Source organism: Canis lupus, chromosome 6, assembly GCF_048164855.1.
Source record: "Canis lupus baileyi chromosome 6, mCanLup2.hap1, whole genome shotgun sequence".
Taxonomy (NCBI): Eukaryota; Metazoa; Chordata; class Mammalia; order Carnivora; family Canidae; genus Canis; species Canis lupus.
The window spans coordinates 65,699,034-65,718,884 of NC_132843.1; the positions used below are offsets into that span (position 1 = coordinate 65,699,034).

Genomic DNA, 19,851 nt, shown 5'->3' on the forward strand with positions numbered 1-19,851 from the left:
CACTGCCCCTACATCCGCACTCACATGCTCTCTCTCAAAAAGAAAGAAAGAAAGAAAGAAAGAAAGAAAGAAAGAAAGAAAGAAAGAAAGAAAGAAAGAGAAAAACCTAAAACTAAATTTTAAAATAAGCAAATTCCTTCATAAAGCAGAATTAAACTTCATTTTTCCAACTTGCCTTCACACTCAAATCTTAGCCCTACCGAATCTCTCAATAGTAAGAAGCAATCTGAATTACTGTGATCCTTAAGGGCAGAGAGAGATTGAATTTTTCTGGAATCAAGTGAACTTGAGAAAAAGGTATTTTGATAGGAGTGAGGGCTCAGAAGCAGTGCTATAAACTGGGTGTAAATTCTCCTCCTCTCCTCCAGGGGTGCTGTTGGCATACAGGTGCTGCCTCTCTGCCCCCAAGACATTGCTTATACTGTGAGGCTGATGATTATGCAGAAGACAGTGATGTCAGCATGGTTCATGCTGAGTGATGCACTTCCTCCTTCCTTAGCACAACTGTCATACCTGGGAAAACTCCTATTTCAGTACCTACTGCAATAAACCCAAAACTATTTTGGGCCCCGGGGATGCCTCACGTTCCCTGTGCCTTTTTCTCCACCATTCTCTGCATTATTTTTTTTTCCATAAACAGATAAATGCATTAACAGATAAATGAAGCTGATGGGCTAATTCACATTAAAATACAAATGGCCAACACCAACTCACTGGAGTCACTCACTCAACAGTATCTGCATTTTAAGGATTTGACTTTAATCCCATGAATCATGGGAGCAAAATGACATGAAATATGAATTTCTTATGGATATTACACCTTGACAGATTTGTAGTGAAGAAGTCTATGGTAGGCTGTGGCTAAGTGATGAGGCTTGAGGTCATTTCAGGTCAATGTGGCAGCAGTCAGGAAGTATACTGCATGAAAGCAAGAACAAACTGAAACCTATGAGAACAAAATGAAACCTGTGTCTTTCTTTCACCACCTCATACTTCAACGGCAAGTGACTTATAGAAGAAGCTGGTGCCCCGACACTAAAAGAAACTAAGGGAGCTTTAGGCTTGGTTGCTGCCCATGCCAAGGAGGTGAGCCAATGGACCAAAAACAGAATGCATGAGGTAGCCTGGGTGGCTCAGCAGTTGAGCACCTGCCTTAAGCTCAGGTCATGATCCCGGATCCAGCAATCAAGTCCTGCATATGCTCCCTGCGAGGAGCCTGCTTCTCCCTCTGCCTATGTCTCTGCCTCTCTCTGTGTGTCTCTCATGAATAAATAATATTAAAAAAAAAAACAGAATGCATGAGCTACAGTGGCAGGTACCCAACACTTCCAGAGTGTGTTCAGGTTGCTGCTTCACTTCCACCCTCAGATTCTCATGTAAATCTCTCTTGTAGCCAATCCAATCTGGAACTACATAAGGAAGGAAATTATGGAAAATATGGCTTAAGCTTAGTTAGGTTGACACACTATAAAACCACCACAGCCCCTGAAAATCAATATCAAAAAGTAGCTTTTCTGATCCATTTATTGGCCAGTAGAGATATTGAAGTGGGGTTAAGGGCACAGAGGCACAGATGGAGATGTGAAGAAGAGGTGGAGGTGAAGGGAGATTTCTTGGGGATCTTCCGAATGTGTCTATAAAAGAAGAATAGAAAAGTCAGATGCTAGGTATGTATTATATGATCACATATCCAGATGTTTATAAATATATGTGTTCAGAAAGAGAACTTTACAACTAGACCAAAATTATGTCTGAATGGCCAGGCTACCTCAGGATACCACAGCAACCCCTTCCCCTATCCCATGCTCCTCTCTTCTTGTTTGCGTGCTGGGCAGCACAAGGGGAAGGAAGCCATGGGAAAAAGGGACAGGTGTGCACAGAAGTACCTCAAGGGCCATTGAAGGGAGCCTCTAAAAGCACATTCACAAGCCTTCTTCTTTGGCAGAAGTCAGTTAGTTCCTAATGTACCAGAATGGAATGGAACAATGAGGCTTTACTCCACCAAAGACGTAGGCTTACTTCAAGAAGCATTTCCTCTGTGGGGGAGCAGTAGGTGGGGTGAGATGATAAAAGTTGGTGGAAGGCAAATTCTTCCAAAATCCAGACCTTGAAGGGTCCCCAGAAGGTGTGGACTTGCCCAAATTTTGCTCTTCTCTCTTCGTTAGACAGATCTGTAGTTCAATGGGAACCTTCATTGGTCATGTGTACCCAGGACTGTTTCTAATCTTATATGGACTGTATCAGGCAATAGTAGTCTCCAAAGCTGTGATATTCAAAGACTCTCTCCTGGATCCTTCATGCCATCCTAGGAATAAGGGAAGATGGGCCAGGCTGTGGAAAATATCCTACAGAGGTTTGCTGAAGATGGTGACTGGCTCCATCTTAATAGCTTATGAGATCAGTTGCATTAAAGGAGGGTTGGTATTGATGAACAGACAATTGCCACCAAGATTTCTGTACCCCAAAGAGTGGCAGCATCTCACCATGTTCATCCTCCTCACCCTCAATGGCTGTGTAGATGTCATGAGCAGGAATTTGCTGCCTCAGAGGTGTGTGCTTCTAGAAAAAGGTTCCCTGGTCCTGACCTTCTACGTGCTCCTGCTCTTGTTGGTATCACATGTTCAGGACACAACAGGGATAGAGCTTCAGATTCATTATCTGCTCATCTTGGTGGTGTTCCTATTGATGCTGGTGTTGACTATAGAGCTGTGGACTCCCGACACATTTCAACTCTTGCTGATTGAGGCTTTTCTGTTTCTGATGATGGGCTCTTGGCTGATGCAGGCTGGCTTTATTCTGTACAGGCCAGTCACTGGCTACCCATGGCAGGATGATGACATCAGTGACATCATGTTCGTCACCACCTTCTTCTGTTGGCATGTGATGATCAATGCCTTGTGTCTGCTGGGAATCTATGGCCTCTCTGCCCTCTGGCATCGTTGTCACTGCCCCAGCTTGAAGCTGATGGGATCCAAAGAAGCTCCATATCACAAGGGCACAGTAGGACCCCTGTACAAATTGCTGCAGGAAGTGGAGCAGTCAGAGAAAGATGAGCAGGCTCTTCTCCTTTCAAAAAGCTCTTCCTGACACAGGGCCTAGAATGCCTGGCACACTGTCCACCCATCTGCCTCCTTGCGGGTTCTCTCAGACATGGGCACTGCACCCTTTTTGGTCTCCAGTGAAGGTAATGGCCATGAAGGAGAGCAGCTGACCTCCATCTGCTGGTACATCTCCTCCCTTTGAACGTCTAATTGCTGAGGAGATGAGGAGAGAGGAGCCTGGGAAAGGGTTGCTGATGGGACTCGTGGAGCAGTGGGGAGGGCACCAGGGTGGGTAGGTAAGGGTGCAAGAAGAGCTATGGGGGGCAGAAGATGTAATAGAAGGGAGGCCTTCAAAGAGAGGAGAGCAGAGTCCAGGAGTCATGCTGTCCGTGGCTACTTCTCCAGGCACAAGTGATTGCCTTTTACCTGAGAGTATAATGATTTCTCACAATTCAAAACTGTAATCATTCAAGTCTTATCCTGATAAAGATAAGTAGGTACTTCAGTTTGCTCACCAAAGTTGCACCACCATGTGGAAGTAATAGAAACAGAATTTATAATTAATTCATACTGGTTGAAAGTATTGAAAGTATGCTTTTTATGCTTCCTTCCCACTTTTAAGGACTGCTTTCATATCAAATCCAAATTAATAAAGTGAGACTTTATTAATGCTTAAGTATACTAACATTTCAAATGTGCAGAATTCAAATATAGAATTCAAATGCTCAGTACTTCTACTTCATATTGTATTGCTCCTATTCCAGTCAAAGCTTTTCTGTTTCACCACTACCACCACCTTCACACATGTCACTTTCTGGATGGAATCCTGGGTCTTTGCAAATATCACTCCTTTGCATCTCACAGAAAGCCATCAGACAATCACATTTTTACCATGGTATTTGGTACGCAGCATAAAACCCACCTTCACCCTCACCCCACTGAGCACCCCAAAGAGGCCTTCTCCAAGAATTTTTACTGACTCCTTTGTTCTGGAACTCTTAAGAACTTATATGAAACCCGTTTTGTTAAGTTGTTCATACAGCTGATACATTGTGCTTTGTACTGTCTCTGAAATCATTTCTTTCTGGGGAGGTTTTTCCTCCCACCTAAAGCATTGACTCCTAAAGGGTAAGGACTTTGCCATATCCAAGTTACATAATTTCCTATATGTGCACCGAATATATAGCATAGGTGATGCTTAATAAAAGCTTATTTGCTTCCAGAATCTCTGCCTACCCTTGGTCCTTTTTTTTTTTAAAAGATTTTATTTATTTATGTATTCATGAGGGACACACACACACACACACAGAGAGAGAGAGAGAGAGAGAGAGAGGCAGAGAGAGAAGCAGGCTCCATGCAGGGAGCCCGATGTGGGACTCGATCCAGAGACTCCAGGATCATGCCCTGAGCCAAAGGCAGACGCTTAACCACTGAGCCACCCAGGTGTCCCTAACCTTGGTCCTTCTGTGTTTCAGGATAGGTCCAATGTTCTATGAACCTCTGGGAAACACCAATAGTCCTAAAGCCTGAGTCATCTCCTTAGTAATAGCCCAGCTGTCTTCCTCGTTCCTGGGATAACAAAATCCACCAACCTATTTCTAAATTGTTTACTCTGTTATTGCCTTTTAATCCTCAAAAGTATTTCTATAAGGAACTTCCAGAAAACTGAGACTCAGCAGGCTGATTTACCCAAGCCTTAGCTGGTACGAGGCAAGACAGGAATTTGAGTACAGTTGTGTCTGACTCAAGCTGGTGACTGTGTCCCCTGGGCCATAGTGACTTTGCTAATAGCAATGGTGAGGGAAGTGATCCTCAAATTGAAATTGTTTTAAAAACGAGAAAAGAAAAGAAGGGAGAAAGGAAGAATAAAATGGTTACCCAGAAGGCCCAGCTGGAACAGGTGGCACAGTAGAAATACTTGAGATGTCCCCTAAAGGGTGCATCTACGTCTGACTTTCTGCCCACCACCCAATCTCCCCACCCCAGGCACCCCCTGGGAGTGAGTCTGGCAGACTCTCAACTCCTGGCTGAGTCTTAAATTTCTGGGCTCATATCCTAGTGAGGGCTGAGGATAAGACTTGTTTGTAACATGTTCTCTGATCTTTGCCATTCCTCCCTTAACTCTTGGGTTCTAGACTCTTCAAATACTCTTATTGGGGGACATCACTGGTGGGAGATGAGGAAAAAGCACAAAGCACTCAAGCTGCTCTTTCCTAGTCATCTGAAGCCTAATTTCATAATAATAAACAAACATCTGGTAATAAATTGATACTTCCAACATAGTATCTCTTAGATATCCAGTGTAGGTAATAGACTTGCATATTATTAATTTACTGTATTTGAGATATAACAGAGGCCCTCCCCTTGAAGGCCAGGGGAAAAATAATTCCCACGCTTAAACTTGGGGGAGATTCTCACAAAATTACACCAGAGGGCGCTACGATCCCACAGCCCGGGGCCAGGACTCTGGCTCTCCAACCTGGTAAACAAGTCTCTTCCAACTGGTTTGAAAGAGGTTGGGGGGAGGGGAAAGGAGGTCAGGAAAAATACGGAACTAACTCTAAGTATTGCCCAAGCAAGCATCCAGAGGACATATCCCAGAGTTGTTTGTTTCCCATTAAAATTTGGCACGTGAACATGAAATAAACAGGGATTCAAATCAACTAATCGGACAGAGGGTGAGGAAGGCAGGGCTGTGGACCCAGTTGAGGATATCTCTGGGAAAATTACCCACGAAGGGACACACTCTGGTCCAAGCAATTTTTTTTTATCACAATGCTAAATTTCCTAAGTTTTTAAAAAATAAAGGTTCACTAATGTTCCATCAATCTAGAGAACAAAGAGAGATCCATACAAGTATTGAGGATACAGAATAAGATTTATCTATGAAAAATCTCAGATTCACAAAATAATGAAACTGGGGACAGATATGCAAAACGATCTCCAAAGATTCCTTTAAAAAGAACCTGACATAAAGTATTCCCCCCCACCCCAGCTCTTCACAAAGAGTATATTGAATGTCCACTAGGTGGAAGGCCCTGGGCAAGCCACAATGTAGGATTCAGAGGTAGACTGGCTGGTCCCCTCACTGAGCCCTTTCCGCAGTGGGTATGAGAGGGACTGCAGTGTTGTGGAAGTGGTGGCCCAGGATGCACCCACAGCAGCCTGCAGAGACTGGAGGAAGGGAAACACAAAAGGCTCTCAAGGGAGTTAACACCTGGGAAGTGCATTGCGCTGTGAAATACCGCCCTAAGGTGACTTCAGCAAGCTGCTACAGGTTATAGATGCCTCAGCCTCCTCATCTTTCAGAATGATGTGCAGATTACTTCTAGAAGTGCACAGCTTTAATTTTCTCAGCGGGACTTATTTCCCTATGTTAGCTAAGATGAACTTAATTCCTCCCAGCTCCCCAGGTTCCTATTTGAATCAAGATTTGGAGTAGGGTTCAAACAGACCCAAAACCTTGGTCATAATATGCGCTTTGGGAAATAGAGTGTTCCCTGTATTAGAGTGATTACAGGGGGCCTTCAATAAACCTAGAATTAGGCTGAAGGACCAATAGCTGAGACTTGAACTTCTGATTTCCTAACCTGCGCTTAAGAATATCAGTCAGTCAGTCTAGGGCCATACCACCCTGGACACACCCCATCTCATCAGATCTGGGAAGCTAAGGAAGGCCAGGCCTGGTTAGTATTTGGATGGGAGAAAGTCAAACAACCAGAACAGATATAAAGAACAATTCTTCTGTATTCAGTGTTCAGTACTGAATTGAGCAAACACCTGGTCTGTCCTTCTTTAATTATGTAGAATGAAACTGGAAAGCTTGGCCAACAGTAGCTTCTCCCCCCAAATTTAAGATTCATGACATCAATTTCCAAGGCTGCTTGTATTGTTCTTCTTGTTTTGTTTTAAGATTATACTATGGTCTATTCTTTGGGAAGGAACTGATGTTGGCTTAATTAAAAAAAAAAAAAAAAAAAAAAAAAAAGAACAGTTTACAATTCTGGGTTGGGTTTCCAGGGTGTTCCTCAAGTCTTGGTCTCAGCTATGTTTCTTGAATCTGAGTTAAGAGTTTTGTTGAATGCTTATTGAAATCACTCGAATATAGAGAAAACTCCACTTCCCCAACTGCCGGTTATGGTTGAAGGTTTGGTTATGTTTGAGCCTTACCCCAAATCTTGTCTACGGTGAGTGCAAGACAACCACACAGGCCCTGGGAAGGCATTTCCAGATCACCAGATTAAGAAATTTACAGCTTGCAAGTGAGAATCGGTCCTTTAGAAGAGAGAGAAAGAAACTGAGAGAAGAACTCATAGATAAAGCCCACCCAAGACAAGGCCTTTATTACAGGTGAGCGAACAACACTAGAGAGATGCCTTTAGTCCCCAGCCCATCCTGCAGGTTAGAACAAAAAATTTGTACCTATAATACTGCTCTCCCAGTCCACGTACCTGTTGGACATAGCTACCCTACTCTAAGAGAGAACAAACTGACTTCAAAGCACATGTAACAGGACTCCCCCACCCTCACGCCCCATTGGGTTTGGTAGTGGGTGTACCAAGAGATGGAACAGTTTACGGTTCAAGCATGCTAATGCTCTTTAATGGAGAGGGTGGAAAATGGGGGCGAGTGGCAATTTAAGGAAAAAGGGGGAAGAGAACAGAGGGCAGCAGACACAGCAGAGTCTAACTGAATGGAACAGGCAGTCCTCCTTTTAACTTCTCTAAAAGTACAGTCTGGGTTTCTGGGGGCGAACCAGTTAGCTGCTTCTCCTTTTTCTTCCTCTCATACTCTTTTAAGCTTCTCTCATCAGTTCTTGGACTCATTTGGTCACTAACTGGGTTGGTTTAAGTAAGGGGCTGCCCAAAGACAAGGCCTCTTGTTCCCTCCTGAAAGACTCAGTGGTCATGTATTCTACTTCTAACCCTCACAAAGTATGCCTCTGGTCACATGAATGGATCAAAGCAAATCCATTTCCATTCTTGGAAAAGCAGCTCAAAGCACATGTTTTCTTGATGGTGCCGCTGTCATTTCTGTGTAATCAACAAACATCATTTATTGAACACTCTCTCTGGACACTATTGGAGAATAGAAAGATGGATCAGTTGCTCAAGGAGGTGAAGACACCTAGCAAGCGAAGCAGGTACACACACAGTGAAATATAATACCACGAGTTTTAAAGACTGCATTTGCTTCTTTCTACCCCATTTGCTACTATGTTTGCCACCTACGTCTCAGACGCTGGTGGTGAAGAGTGCAGTAGAAGGCTCTGGTTTATGCTTAGGCAGTTTGGCATCTGAAAATTAACATCTTTTAAAATAAAAACATTCTCTTTCCTCTCCCCCACTTACCCTCCTCAATTCAAGACTGAGTCAGAAAGTTGTACCTAATGGGTTGTTATGGGGAAAGAAAGAACCCAATCTCCTTGGATTACCTTGACCTATAATAATTATAATTACTGTTTTCTAAGTTTATGATATGCACCAAGTGTATAATGCTACCAGACTTAATCTTTACAATATACAAGGTAACTGTTATCCCTACTCTGTAAGCAAGAAAATTGTGGTTTCATGTGGCTCGGAAAGCTAACCGAAAGCTGGTAAGAAGTAAAGCCCAGATGTGAACCTATGTTTGGATGACCTGAAGCTCAGCCTTTAACCACATCATTAATGTTTCAACATACAGCACTGAAGCTTGAGATGAAATCTTTTACTTTTGCAAGGAAACTTACCCAGTGCGGAACATCACCTGTCTGAAGTATACCAAAATCCCGTTTGAGGCGAAAGCTGCATCTATCATTTAAAAGCACTACAGTGTCAGACACTCTGGAATGGAAGAGTGTTGACCAAAGAAGCCAAGTTATGTGTGTGCGGTTACAGGCAACATTTCTTTTCCATATTTGTGGTACAAAAAAATAACCACAGGAACAAACTTTTCCCCTTCCTCTTCCAAAGGCAACGAGGCCTGACTTCTTGGGTCTTCAAACAAAATAATCTCAAAGTCTCAAATAGTGGGGCTCCTGAAAACTGCAATAAAGACTAGACACCATCAGGTGGATTTCAGGCAATAAAAATAAATAACCAAGGGAGCGCACTGGTGGCAACGAAGATATCAGATGTGCCCATGTGTTGCATGTGTGCATCTCTATGTATACTATACAGTTATTATGCATCTGTGGACAGGCATCCATCTCAAGATTGTGTTCACATACCCGTTTTCTCACCCATCACAGCAAGGCTGAGAGACGGAAGGGGTACCGATTCTGATTTTCCAGATTAAAAAGAAGGCACAATAAGTTACTTGAAAAGCAAATCACAGCATTATTTTCAAAAATTCTAAAATTCTGATGTACCCTGGGCTTCAAAGGGGGCGTGTGAAGAACTCACTTTTCACTCAGCTGCCCTCGGGGAACAGTCAGATCTGGTGGGCAGCTGGAAAGGTGCTCTCTCCCAGGGCTGGATCTGCAGATGTGGAAGCCTAAAGAGTCGCTGAAAGACTGGTCTCTGGAGTGACAGGGGCAGAATCTGACAGGTCTCCTGAGCCTTCCTACACCCGCCAGGATCCTCTCTAAGGAATAGCAGAAGCACAGCACGTAGGTTAGGGAGGAGAGAACGGCCGGCCGAGCGCCATTCACTTCCCAGGCCCCCCTCGGGGAGCCCCCCCCCCCCCGCGCCCCGCCACCGCCCCCACTCAAACTGGACGCGAGCGCAGAGGAGGGCTGGAGGTTCTCAAACAACAAAAGGCAAAATTACGTTCCCGGGGATCAGAAGGTGCTCAGGGGGCCTTGGGGTCTGCAGTACGACCTCGAAAAAGAGAGGCCTCTCCTGCAAAACTATCCAACCTGAAGGCGGCAGGGGCGGAGGCCGGGCGGTCGGCGGGGCGCCTGGCTCGGGCCGGGGGTGGGTGGGGGTGGGTGGGCGGTGGGGGCGGGGGTGGGGGCTGAAGGGCCGGCGCTCGGCCGGCGGAGGCGAGCGGCGGCCCGGGCAGGCGGGGTCCTTCCTGGCAGGAATTCGCCCGTCCGCGCGCCGCGGGCCAGACCTTCCTCGGCTCCCCTCCCCCTCCCCCCGCCCCCTCCCCCTCCCCCCACGGCCCTTTCCCTTTCTTTCTTCGCAAGCGCTCGCACCCCCGCCCCGACGGCGCCCGCTCGCGGGTTCGCCCAATGGCCGCGGCGCCCGGGCGCGCATCAGCCGCTCCGCCCCGGCTCCCGGCCGCTGGGAGCCAATCAGGGCGCCGGGGGCGGCCCGGGCCGCGGATAAAGAGCGCGGGGTTGCAGGCGGCCTCGCAGAGCCGAGAATGGGAGCGGAGGGGAGCTTCTGAGCAGCGCCCCGGCCTCCTCTCCTCGCCGCACCTCGCTCTCGCGGCCCGCCCGCCCGCCCTGCTGCCTGCGACCCGCCCAGGTAAGCGCGCCGCCGGCCCGGGGACCTCCAGTGGTGCGCGCCGCCCCCTCCCCCTCCCCCTCCCCCCGAGCCCGGCACGCCGCCCCCGCGGCTCAGGGCAGCCCCGTGCACCGCCAGCCCCCGCGGTGCCTCTCCGCCCCCGCGCCCTCGGGGTGCTTTCGGCGCCCTGGGCTCCCGGCTGCCCGGGCCCGGCCTGGCGATTGTGGGGTGCGCGCGCGCTGACCGCGGGCTGGCGGGGGGGCGGGGAGTTGTTTTGGTCTTTCTTCGGCTGCTCGCGGCTCTAAGCGCCGCCCCTGGAGGTCTCGGCGAGGCGAACGGTGGAGCCCGTGCTGGGGCCGGGCCGTGCGCGCCGCGGAGGAATGACTGGCGGCCCCGCGGGAGCCTCGCTCTCCTGCTGCGCGGCGGCGGCGGCCCTGGGGGACCGTCGTGGTCTTGATCTCTAGGCGCCTACCTTGAGGCGAGCAGCCGTGAGCGTCGCCAGTGGGGTCCGGGGGCGCCCTGCACTGTGACTGAACAATGGGGAGCCGGGCCGCGGCGTGGCCCCCGCGCAGCGGGCGGAGAGGCCTGGCCGGGCAGCGGCGGCGGCGGCGGCGGTGGTGCGCTGTGCCCCCGCCCCCAGCCCTCCCCGCCCGGGCCCTCGGAGGGTGATGGCCCCCTGGGCGAGGCCCTGAGGTCCGGCCGGCGGCCCGAGGGGCGGGGCGCCGACTTTAGGGACGCTGCAGGGGCCGAGGGCTGCTCTCGAGGTGGATTATCCCAACTGCCCGGGGGGCGGGAAGCGGGGAGCCCCCCCCTGCCGCGAGTCCGCGAAGAGCGCCGACGGCGAAGATGAAGACGAGGCGGAGTCGCGGTCCTCGGAGTCCCCCAACAACTGCTTCGGCTTCGTCGCCTACTCGGTGAACTCGGGAGAGAAGTCGCGAGTCAAGATTAAGGCCGTATCCCACCCGCCTCCGTTTGCCTCCTCGGCGCGCTGCGACCCCGATCGCTCCCTGACCCCTTCTCCGTCTCCGTCCCCCTCGCCCAGAAAGCTCCGGTGTATGGACCAGCGGGAGCCCGAGAGCCTGGAGAGGCGCGAACGCGACTCCAAACGGAGAAGGGCCAGGGAAGGCAATCCCAACGACCCGATTGACCTTCTGTGGCTGGGGTGAGTGAAGAGACAGGGAGGAAGACCCCGGAGCCAGTGACAGCTGCAGAAACAGCTAGGACGCGCAGAGTCCCATTTTTATCCCACGTAAAACTCTGGGCACCGCGGCGGCACCAGTCGATAACCAGTAGCCTAGAATGTTGGCATCCAGTTCGTCTCACCCAAAAGAGCAGGAAAATCTGGAACTGAGGCTGAAAGCTGGAAAAAGCGTGGCTTGATGATGGCTTGATGATGGTGTAACGGGTTGGGGAGACCATCGGTAGTAGTCTTTAGTGGGAACTGAAAGGGTCAGGTATTGTTCCTTCTGGCCTTTAAAGGCAGGGGTGGGGGTGCTGTGTGACCCACCGAGACCCCTGCACTGGATATGCAAAGAGATGCAAAGGTTTTCTAGTGGGAGACACCAGAGAGGTTCTGCTTTTTTTTTTTCCCCCAAGGGAAGGGGTGAGGCTATGGGAGGGAGAAGTAGTTCTGTTTTCAGCTGGGCAAACATGGACCGTTGCCCATAGAAACTTAGCCACTGTACTTCAGAAAGTTGCCCAAGTCGTCGGAGAACAATGTGTTCCCTTTCAGCCACCCTGGGCCACTGAGCTGGGGAGGGTGGGGGTACAACATTTCCTCTTGTGTTGGGTTTCTCTCCTTTCAGAGGTTTTTGTGGCAGTGGCTTGCAGTTTCTAGCGTGCCACTTGGCTTTTCAAAACCCAGATCTTTTTTGTTACCCAAGTAGGAATTTGCTCATTAAAGTTCTCTGGTGGAATCTGAGGATGTCGTTTGCAAACATAAATCTGCCTTCTTAAGTGAGAAGACCCATGGAAACCATAGCAGTGTACATTTTAGAATCCAGCTCAGATCAGCTCTTTTGATGCCTCGCGGGTTCCTAGTAACTTGCACTGCTTTTAGGAAGCCCACCAGTCTTTAAAGTCTTCGAGCTGGCCTCCTTGTTTCTTGCTACCATCTCAATGTGTGGAGTGGAGGGATCTCTAAAAAAGGGTTTTTCACTGAGATGCCAGCCAGGATGCAAGGAAAAGACGAGACTGACCCAGAAACCATAAGCAGCCAAGCCTTTCTGTGGCTGGATTTTACGCATATTGGGAGAAGAGACCTTCTGTGAGCTATGTCCTTCTGAACTTTAGTGTTTTGTTTTGTTTTAGGAGCTCCCTGCTTCCGCCCAGTGTCTTAGTGTAAAAAATAAAACACTTCCTCTACCTTGGCTACATTGAGAAAATAGAGCTTAGTCCTCACAAGTGTGGATTCTAGCTTGAGGAAGCCTAGAAGATTTTCTGATAGAAAAACTTAAACCCCTTGAAAGCAGAGTGAATAACTATACCCTGGAGAGTGTGGCTTCCAAAGGGAGGGGACAACAATCCCATTGTGACTTTTTGATTGAATTGTCCTTACTTGAGTCGTTCCTGCGGAGGCTCAGTTTGGGAGTCGGTGACCTTCATTGTTTTTTTTTTTTGGTTCTTCTCTGCAGAACAACTTCCACCATGGCCACCTCTGCGAGTTCCCACTTGAACAAAGGCATCAAGCAGGTGTACATGTCCCTGCCTCAGGGCGAGAAAGTGCAAGCTATGTATATTTGGATTGACGGGACTGGAGAAGGATTACGTTGCAAGACCCGGACCTTGGACAGTGAGCCCAAGGGTGTTGAAGGTGAGAGACCGAGCAGAGTGGGAGTCGGGATTGGGTGGGGGGAGCAGCCTGAAACCAAGCCACTAGATTTAGCCACTTTATTATTCTGTTTGTTAAGGTTTCCTAAGGCAGGGTTTCTCAGACTCCATTCAGTTGATGTTAAGCTCCTACACTGCCTCAAAGCATAGTAACAATGGACCCCTTTATTTCAATAGAATCTTACACGTAAGCCAGTATATTGAAGAAAAAAGATTAAAAGTCTAGTTGGGGCAGGAGGGGGGCTGAGAAACTTTGCTGACTTGGGCATCCCCATTTAGTTGGCCCTAAGGCACCCCCAGGAACCCCGTTTGAAAACCATTGTTCTAACCTGACTCCACTATCTACTTGATAAACACTGAATAAATACTGTTTCATATTCCTATCAGTGAGGTTCTAGATGCAAAGCAGACTCTGTAAAGTGGTTTCTAAATAGGACTAGCCGTTCATTTGTTTTTAGTTGATGCCACTTTTGGAAATTCTTAAGCCACCTGATTGCTTATCACACCAGGAGCTCGTGACTTTCATTTTTCATCAAGAGCAAGCCATAGCCCTCCTTCTGGAAGGGGACCAGAGAAAAAAAAATAACCACCTCTTACCTACTTTTACGAAGGGTTACTCTTCTAATGGTGTTCACACTGGAGTGAATACATGACCATAAAATATAAAGTATAAACTATATACGTGCTATGAGGCAGGTATTAGGCACTGAGGGTACAAGAGAAGAGTCTGTTTCTCTGCCTTTGGAGAGGAAGAAACCAGCCTTTAATACATAGTGGGGCAAGTGGATAAGTGATAATGGGAGCACCCTTGACTAAGTTATCCTGCTAGTCGTTCATTTCCTTATCTGTAGAATAAGGACAGCTTGAGCTAGAACAGTCCCTGGATGCAATGGGGGATGAGTTAATGAAGCGACTCGGGGACCTTGTGGGGGAATCTGAATCTGTTTCTCCTATTCCAGTTTTCTAAATGGTGACTGACTTCCTGGTTATGTCAGTCTATTTCAGTTTGTCTCCACAGTGTCTAGCAGATGACCTGGGGAAGATAACTTCATTCTCAGGTTGTTTTTGTGACTTATTTTTCTTAAAGGAAGTGATGCAGTGGTCTTACTTGCAACCCATGTGGGAAGGACATTAAAGCCAGGTGCAGTTGTCAGAGTGTGCATATTGATTGCAGGAGTCATGTATCACTTGACTTTCTGAAAAGAAGGTGTATCTCTTTCGACATAGTAAGGTTAAGTAAGGGTCTGTACTCCTCCCTGTAAAGCTCCACATTCTTAACCTAATTTTCCCTTCTCCTTTTACCCCAGAGTTGCCTGAATGGAATTTTGATGGCTCTAGCACCTTTCAGTCTGAAGGCTCCAACAGTGACATGTATCTTGTCCCTGCTGCCATGTTTCGCGACCCTTTCCGCAAGGACCCCAACAAGCTGGTATTCTGTGAAGTCTTCAAATACAACAGAAAGCCTGCAGGTGTGTACAGGATAGGTATGGACCTGTCCTCAGTCCGTGAGTGTTGTAAAGGAAAAGGACAGGAGGTTCCAAAATTGGGAGCAGGAACACGAGACCATCTTATGTCTCAAACTGTTGCGGGAGTCTGGGTAATGGGACATGCATCTCTACCTTGAACGCCCTCATTCAGAGAGGCCGTGTGGTCCATCTACACATGGTCTCCTCTATTGGTTGTACAAAATAACAGTGAATTCCTTTAATCTGTCTACCTGTTCCCCCATGACACAGCCCTACTGCCTGCCTGTAGATTTGAAAAACGTGAATTCTGAAGTCAGAATGATGGGTTTGAATTCTGGATCTGCCACTTAACTGGCTATGAACCTTGGCAAGTTATTTATCCCCTTACACTTAAGTTTCCCTGATTTTAAAAGGGCGGGGGATAAAATCCATCTCCTGTCTGCGTTCACCGAGAGTATACATGTGTCTTGGAGGTTCACCGTAACTGCATTTTTTTATTTTTGCCTCTCGTGGCATTTGATCCTGATTCTCTGCCATTCACCTCGTTATCTCCACCAAAGCCCCCCACCCTCCTCACTGTTAGTCTCCTGCTGTGCCCTGCCAGTGTGACTTGCAACAAATTACTTAGTTCCTGGACCTTACTGCCTTTGTTTTGAGAGGCAGTACCATTGTGGTAAAGGGCGTGAGCTCTGAGGCCAAGCAAACCACGGCTTTCCTGGTTCTGCTACTTGCTGGGTAACTTGAGCAGGCCACCCAATGTCTCTGAGCTGAACTGCATTTTCTCTTTTGTAAAAGTAGAGGCTTTAATCCTTATGTTAGGAAGACTCCGTTGTGGTTTTTCCTTCAAGTAGTAGAGGTCTTAAAATGGTTTGGGGCTTGGGGACATAGTTTAGCTGCTGATTTTAAGTCCGTATCTACTTATTTTAAAGTTCTTTTCTAGCTTAGAAATTGTCAAGCTCATCTCATTTTAATATTTTGCATTTGTAGTAGACAACGTAGCCCTTAATCTTCTCACCTGGAATATGAGGCCCCCAATAGACCAATGATTCTCAAAATTGTAGGTTTGGCTCTAAATACTTGAGAAACCAGGAATAAGTCTGACGACTAAAGCAGCTGCCTTGTGAATAGAGTTTAAGTGCCTGACATGTGGTACTTGGGAAGTGGCCAGCATGCAGATAAGGTGCAGATTTGCTCTCTTCTGGATCCACTCCATGTGATTTGTTTGTGACCTACGAGTCTCCCTACAGACCTATGATTACTACTTCTCCTATTTTCCCCACTTAGGTTGATGGAACACAAAAAAACGGTTTTACTCTGTATCATTCACCTTATAGTCCACACTTCAGCTTTGTGGGATCCAAAGACCTTTTCCCCATCTGCACTGGGATTCAGTGTATTTGCACTGTGTCTTCAATGGCACATTGACTTTTTTTTTTTTTTTTCCCCTAGAAACCAATTTAAGGCATACCTGTAAACGGATAATGGACATGGTGAGCAACCAACACCCCTGGTTTGGAATGGAGCAGGAATATACTCTCATGGGCACAGATGGTCACCCTTTTGGTTGGCCTTCCAATGGCTTCCCTGGGCCCCAAGGTGAGTCCTCTTGATGATGGGTGAACCCTCCTGTTCCCTTGTTGCTTCATTGCCAAAGAAAGACTCTCTTCATAGCTGACAGTAAACTCCTTATGGATCAGAAAAGCTATGGGAATATCCCTAAGGCTGGCTGAAATAATACTGTAGGGAGCCCCTCTTGTTACCCAAATGCAGACATTGTGTTTAGACATTAACATGGAGGGAAATCTTTTGGCTCCACTGAGGTTATAATATAATGGCCAAGAGGAACCCCCTGCATGCTAGCACCCCCACCTCCAGGTGAAGACAGGCATAGTGATTCCGGAGAGCAAATGTTGAGAGCTTTCTGATTTCTGACCTTTGTGGAAAAGGATTTCTTGGGTTTCCTGTGTCTTGACCTTTCACCTTAATGCCTCTGCAGGTCCGTACTACTGTGGTGTAGGAGCAGACAAAGCCTATGGCAGGGATATCGTGGAGGCTCACTACCGGGCCTGCTTGTATGCTGGCATCAAGATTGCTGGGACAAACGCTGAGGTCATGCCTGCCCAGGTAAGTGACTTGTTCATCTGTAGGACCTATGGGCAAGTGGGGACTTTTGCCAGCACCCTCGTTTGCCTAAAACTTAAGCGGGATTGGAATAGAGGTGAGAAAAAAGCACGGTTAAGAGCTTCTGAACCGGGGTAAGAAGTTGGCATTATTGTAAAGGCCAACTGTGTTGTTCTCTCTAGTGGGAATTCCAGATAGGACCCTGTGAAGGAATCGACATGGGAGATCATCTCTGGGTGGCCCGTTTCATCTTGCATCGTGTATGTGAAGACTTCGGAGTGATAGCAACCTTTGATCCTAAGCCCATTCCCGGAAACTGGAATGGTGCAGGCTGCCACACCAACTTCAGCACCAAGGCCATGCGAGAGGAGAATGGTCTAAAGTAAGTGCTTTCTCTTGATGGGGCCATCTTTTCCTTGCTCGCGTACTTGCCAAGGGTCTGATGTGTTGGGGCTAAATGAGCCAGACTTCTCCATGTGGACTTGAGCTTTTAGCACTTGGCTTTACAAGTGGTTTTCTAATTCTGTCATTTCATTCCTATTTGAAAAGTACCAAAAAATACTCTAGGAATCGAATCCAAGGGTAGCGATTGGAAAAGGGGGGGACCTAATTTAATTAATGGGTTTGAAAGTCTTCAATAGGAAATAACTTAGTAACAATAAAAAGCATGTGAATGAACTTAATGCTTAGGGGTGGGGGAAGGTCTTTGATAAGGATCTTTTCCTTTAACAAATACCATGTAGTGAGTGTCCAGCACCATCCTGAGGCACTGGGTGGGATGCACAGGTAAGAAGGCAGAGTTACTGCCCTGGTGGAATGTTTGATCTGTGGGGACCATGTTTTGGTGAATTGTAAGCAGTCGTTGATAGAGGAGCCCCTCCATTCTTAGATCCATACCTGGCCCCCTGCCGTTGAAGGGCAGATTTCCTGGTGGCAGGTTGGACCCCACCATCTTCTCCATTTACCCTAGGTACATTGAGGAGTCCATTGAAAAACTGAGCAAGCGGCACCAGTACCACATCCGAGCCTACGATCCCAAGGGAGGCCTGGATAATGCCCGGCGCCTAACTGGATTCCATGAGACATCCAACATCAACGACTTTTCTGCCGGCGTGGCCAACCGTGGTGCTAGCATCCGCATTCCCCGGACTGTCGGCCAGGAGAAGAAGGGTTACTTTGAAGACCGTCGCCCCTCTGCCAACTGCGACCCCTTTTCGGTGACAGAAGCCCTCATCCGCACATGTCTTCTCAACGAAACTGGCGATGAACCCTTCCAGTACAAAAACTAAGCGGACTAGACTTACAGCCATCGAACCCCTCCTAATTAATTCTCCATCCTGCCTCCGTGTTTGCCCCTCTCTTGACTGTCCTAATAGCAGTAACTCAAAGGGCGGAATATCAAGGTCTTTTTTTATTCCTCATGCCCAGTTAATATCTCTTGCTTTCTTTGGCCAGGATAGAGGGGTCAAGTTCTTAATCTTTTTACACCCCCCCCCTTTTTTTTCCCTGTCACTGAAAGCTGTCTAGTATGTTAGTAGGGAGGGGGGTAGGGAGACATAACCACTGTTCCCATTTAATCAGGTGTGTTTGTCCAATAGGCGTAGCTATCCGGACAGAGAATAGTGTTTGTGAAGGGAGGGGGAGGGCTCTTTCTTCGAGGTAGCTGAGTGTTGAGGGGGGGGAGGGTTACTTACTCTGGGGTTAGGTTAGGATTTCCCCTCCTGGTGGGAAGTTCCACTTCGAATAAGGTTATAACCAACTTTCTATTAAAAAAGTGAGACTTATGAGAGAATCAGGCGGGAATGTGCCTCCCGTCCTCCTGGTGCAGGGCTTCCCCTATCTGGGGCGAGATAGCCCTCACCTGAAGACAAGCTCAGTGTAAGGATGGATTGACCTACCTTAGCAGAAAAAGTTCTTATTGCTTGGTCCTCCATTTATAACACAAAGCAGAGTAGTATTTTTATATTTAAATGTAAAAACAAAAAAAATTATATATATGGGTGTGCAGATATGTGTGGTTTTTTTCCTAAAGGAGGAAAAACATTCTGGTCACGGAGAGCCAGATTTGAGGTGAATAGTCTGGAAATAAGGATCTCCTACTGAGTGGAGACTTGGTATTCCCTCACTGCCACTATAGGGCTCCCATGTGCCCTGCCCACTCTTCTGCAATTGGGGGTAGACACCGGTCGGTTGACAGGTGGAAAGCACGTTGTAGAAGGAGGAGTCACCTGAGCCCCGTGGCTTTGGTTTAAAAGACACACATGTACACACAGAGGTTTAGAAATAAAGAGTTGGCTGGTCAACTTGCATGTTACTGACAAGGGGTTATTGGGATTATTTTCTGATGGGACTAGCATGTCACTAAAGCAGGCCTTTTGATATATTAAAATTTTTTAAAAAGCAAAACAGAAGTTTAGATTTTAATCCTGTTGTAGGGTTCTTCTGAGTCTTCGTTGTTACAGAATCACCCGTTTGCTTTGGCTGTCTCCTTCCTATCTCTGCTCTTATGAGGACATGGGGACAGCCCTGGAGTCAGAACACTTGTCATTTTGTATCCTGGTGTCTATTCTGAGTGTGAGATGCTCCTTTCCATTGTTAAGATTCCTGAGGCGTTACTTTTTCTTTTATAATAAAATGCAAACCCCATCTTCATCCCTATGTTTTCCTGGCTGTGTCTGGCTGTTTTCATGTTGGCTGCAGCCGGCCGGCGGTGGCTTCCTCTTGCCATGACGACTTCTAATTGCCATGCACAGTATGTTCAGTTAGATAGCTCTTCATTGTAAACAAACTGTTAACTGCCCAGCGCAGCTCTTATAAATCAACCTAACATTTATAAGATCTCTTCCGACTCGATTCTTTGTGTTTCTTTTTAAATCCCTGCGTGCCTTTTCATTCTTTTTCCTACCAAAAAAGGGGATTTTTTTTTTTTAAAGAGACAAGCTCAAATTCACTCACTCTAGGAATTTTTAAAACTCTGTCTTAAGTCATGTTGCCAACCAGCTCGCTTTTGTACTTTGA

General features: G+C 47.4%; 3 protein-coding genes across 22 annotated transcripts in view; 2 read left to right on the plus strand and 1 right to left on the minus strand.

Moving 5' to 3' along the window:
* RGSL1 (regulator of G protein signaling like 1) overlaps window positions 1–10,884 on the minus strand; it is a 161,143-nt gene extending 150,259 nt beyond the window's left edge. For 9 of the 14 annotated variants that reach the window (XR_012033121.1, XR_012033122.1, XR_012033120.1 and 6 more), the window contains exons 1-3: window positions 10,662–10,884; window positions 9,428–9,608; window positions 7,212–7,316 (exon numbers count right to left, since the gene is read on the minus strand). Coding sequence is in view for 6 of the 14 variants with exons in the window: in XM_072830981.1 (XP_072687082.1) it covers window positions 7,212–7,266 (55 nt within the window). In the remaining 8 variants the exon portion in view is untranslated. Of the gene's footprint in view, window positions 1–7,211; window positions 7,317–9,427; window positions 9,609–9,793; window positions 9,818–10,661 lie in introns of those variants that run through there. The other 5 variants (XM_072830991.1, XM_072830989.1, XM_072830985.1 and 2 more) reach the window with 2 other exon arrangements.
* Window positions 2,041–3,338, plus strand: LOC140635804 (transmembrane epididymal protein 1A-like). Its single transcript, XM_072831004.1, has one exon. The coding sequence runs from the start codon at window positions 2,182–2,184 to the stop codon at window positions 3,085–3,087; it is 906 nt and encodes a 301-aa protein (XP_072687105.1). The 5' UTR covers window positions 2,041–2,181; the 3' UTR covers window positions 3,088–3,338.
* Window positions 10,294–19,671, plus strand: GLUL (glutamate-ammonia ligase). Of its 7 annotated transcripts, none has more exons than XM_072831000.1 (8): window positions 10,328–10,438; window positions 11,460–11,579; window positions 13,051–13,229; window positions 14,554–14,715; window positions 16,162–16,308; window positions 16,709–16,836; window positions 17,016–17,215; window positions 17,804–19,671. In XM_072831000.1, the coding sequence occupies exons 2-8, from the start codon at window positions 11,473–11,475 to the stop codon at window positions 18,120–18,122; spliced, it is 1,242 nt and encodes a 413-aa protein (XP_072687101.1). In that variant the 5' UTR covers window positions 10,328–10,438; window positions 11,460–11,472; the 3' UTR covers window positions 18,123–19,671. The 7 variants fall into 7 exon arrangements, with proteins under 7 accessions (XP_072687102.1, XP_072687103.1, XP_072687101.1 ...); XM_072830998.1 differs by having other exon boundaries at window positions 10,330–10,438; window positions 14,554–14,730; XM_072831001.1 differs by lacking the exon at window positions 11,460–11,579 and having other exon boundaries at window positions 10,294–10,438; window positions 14,554–14,730.
* Window positions 19,672–19,851: the final 180 nt, after the last annotated feature.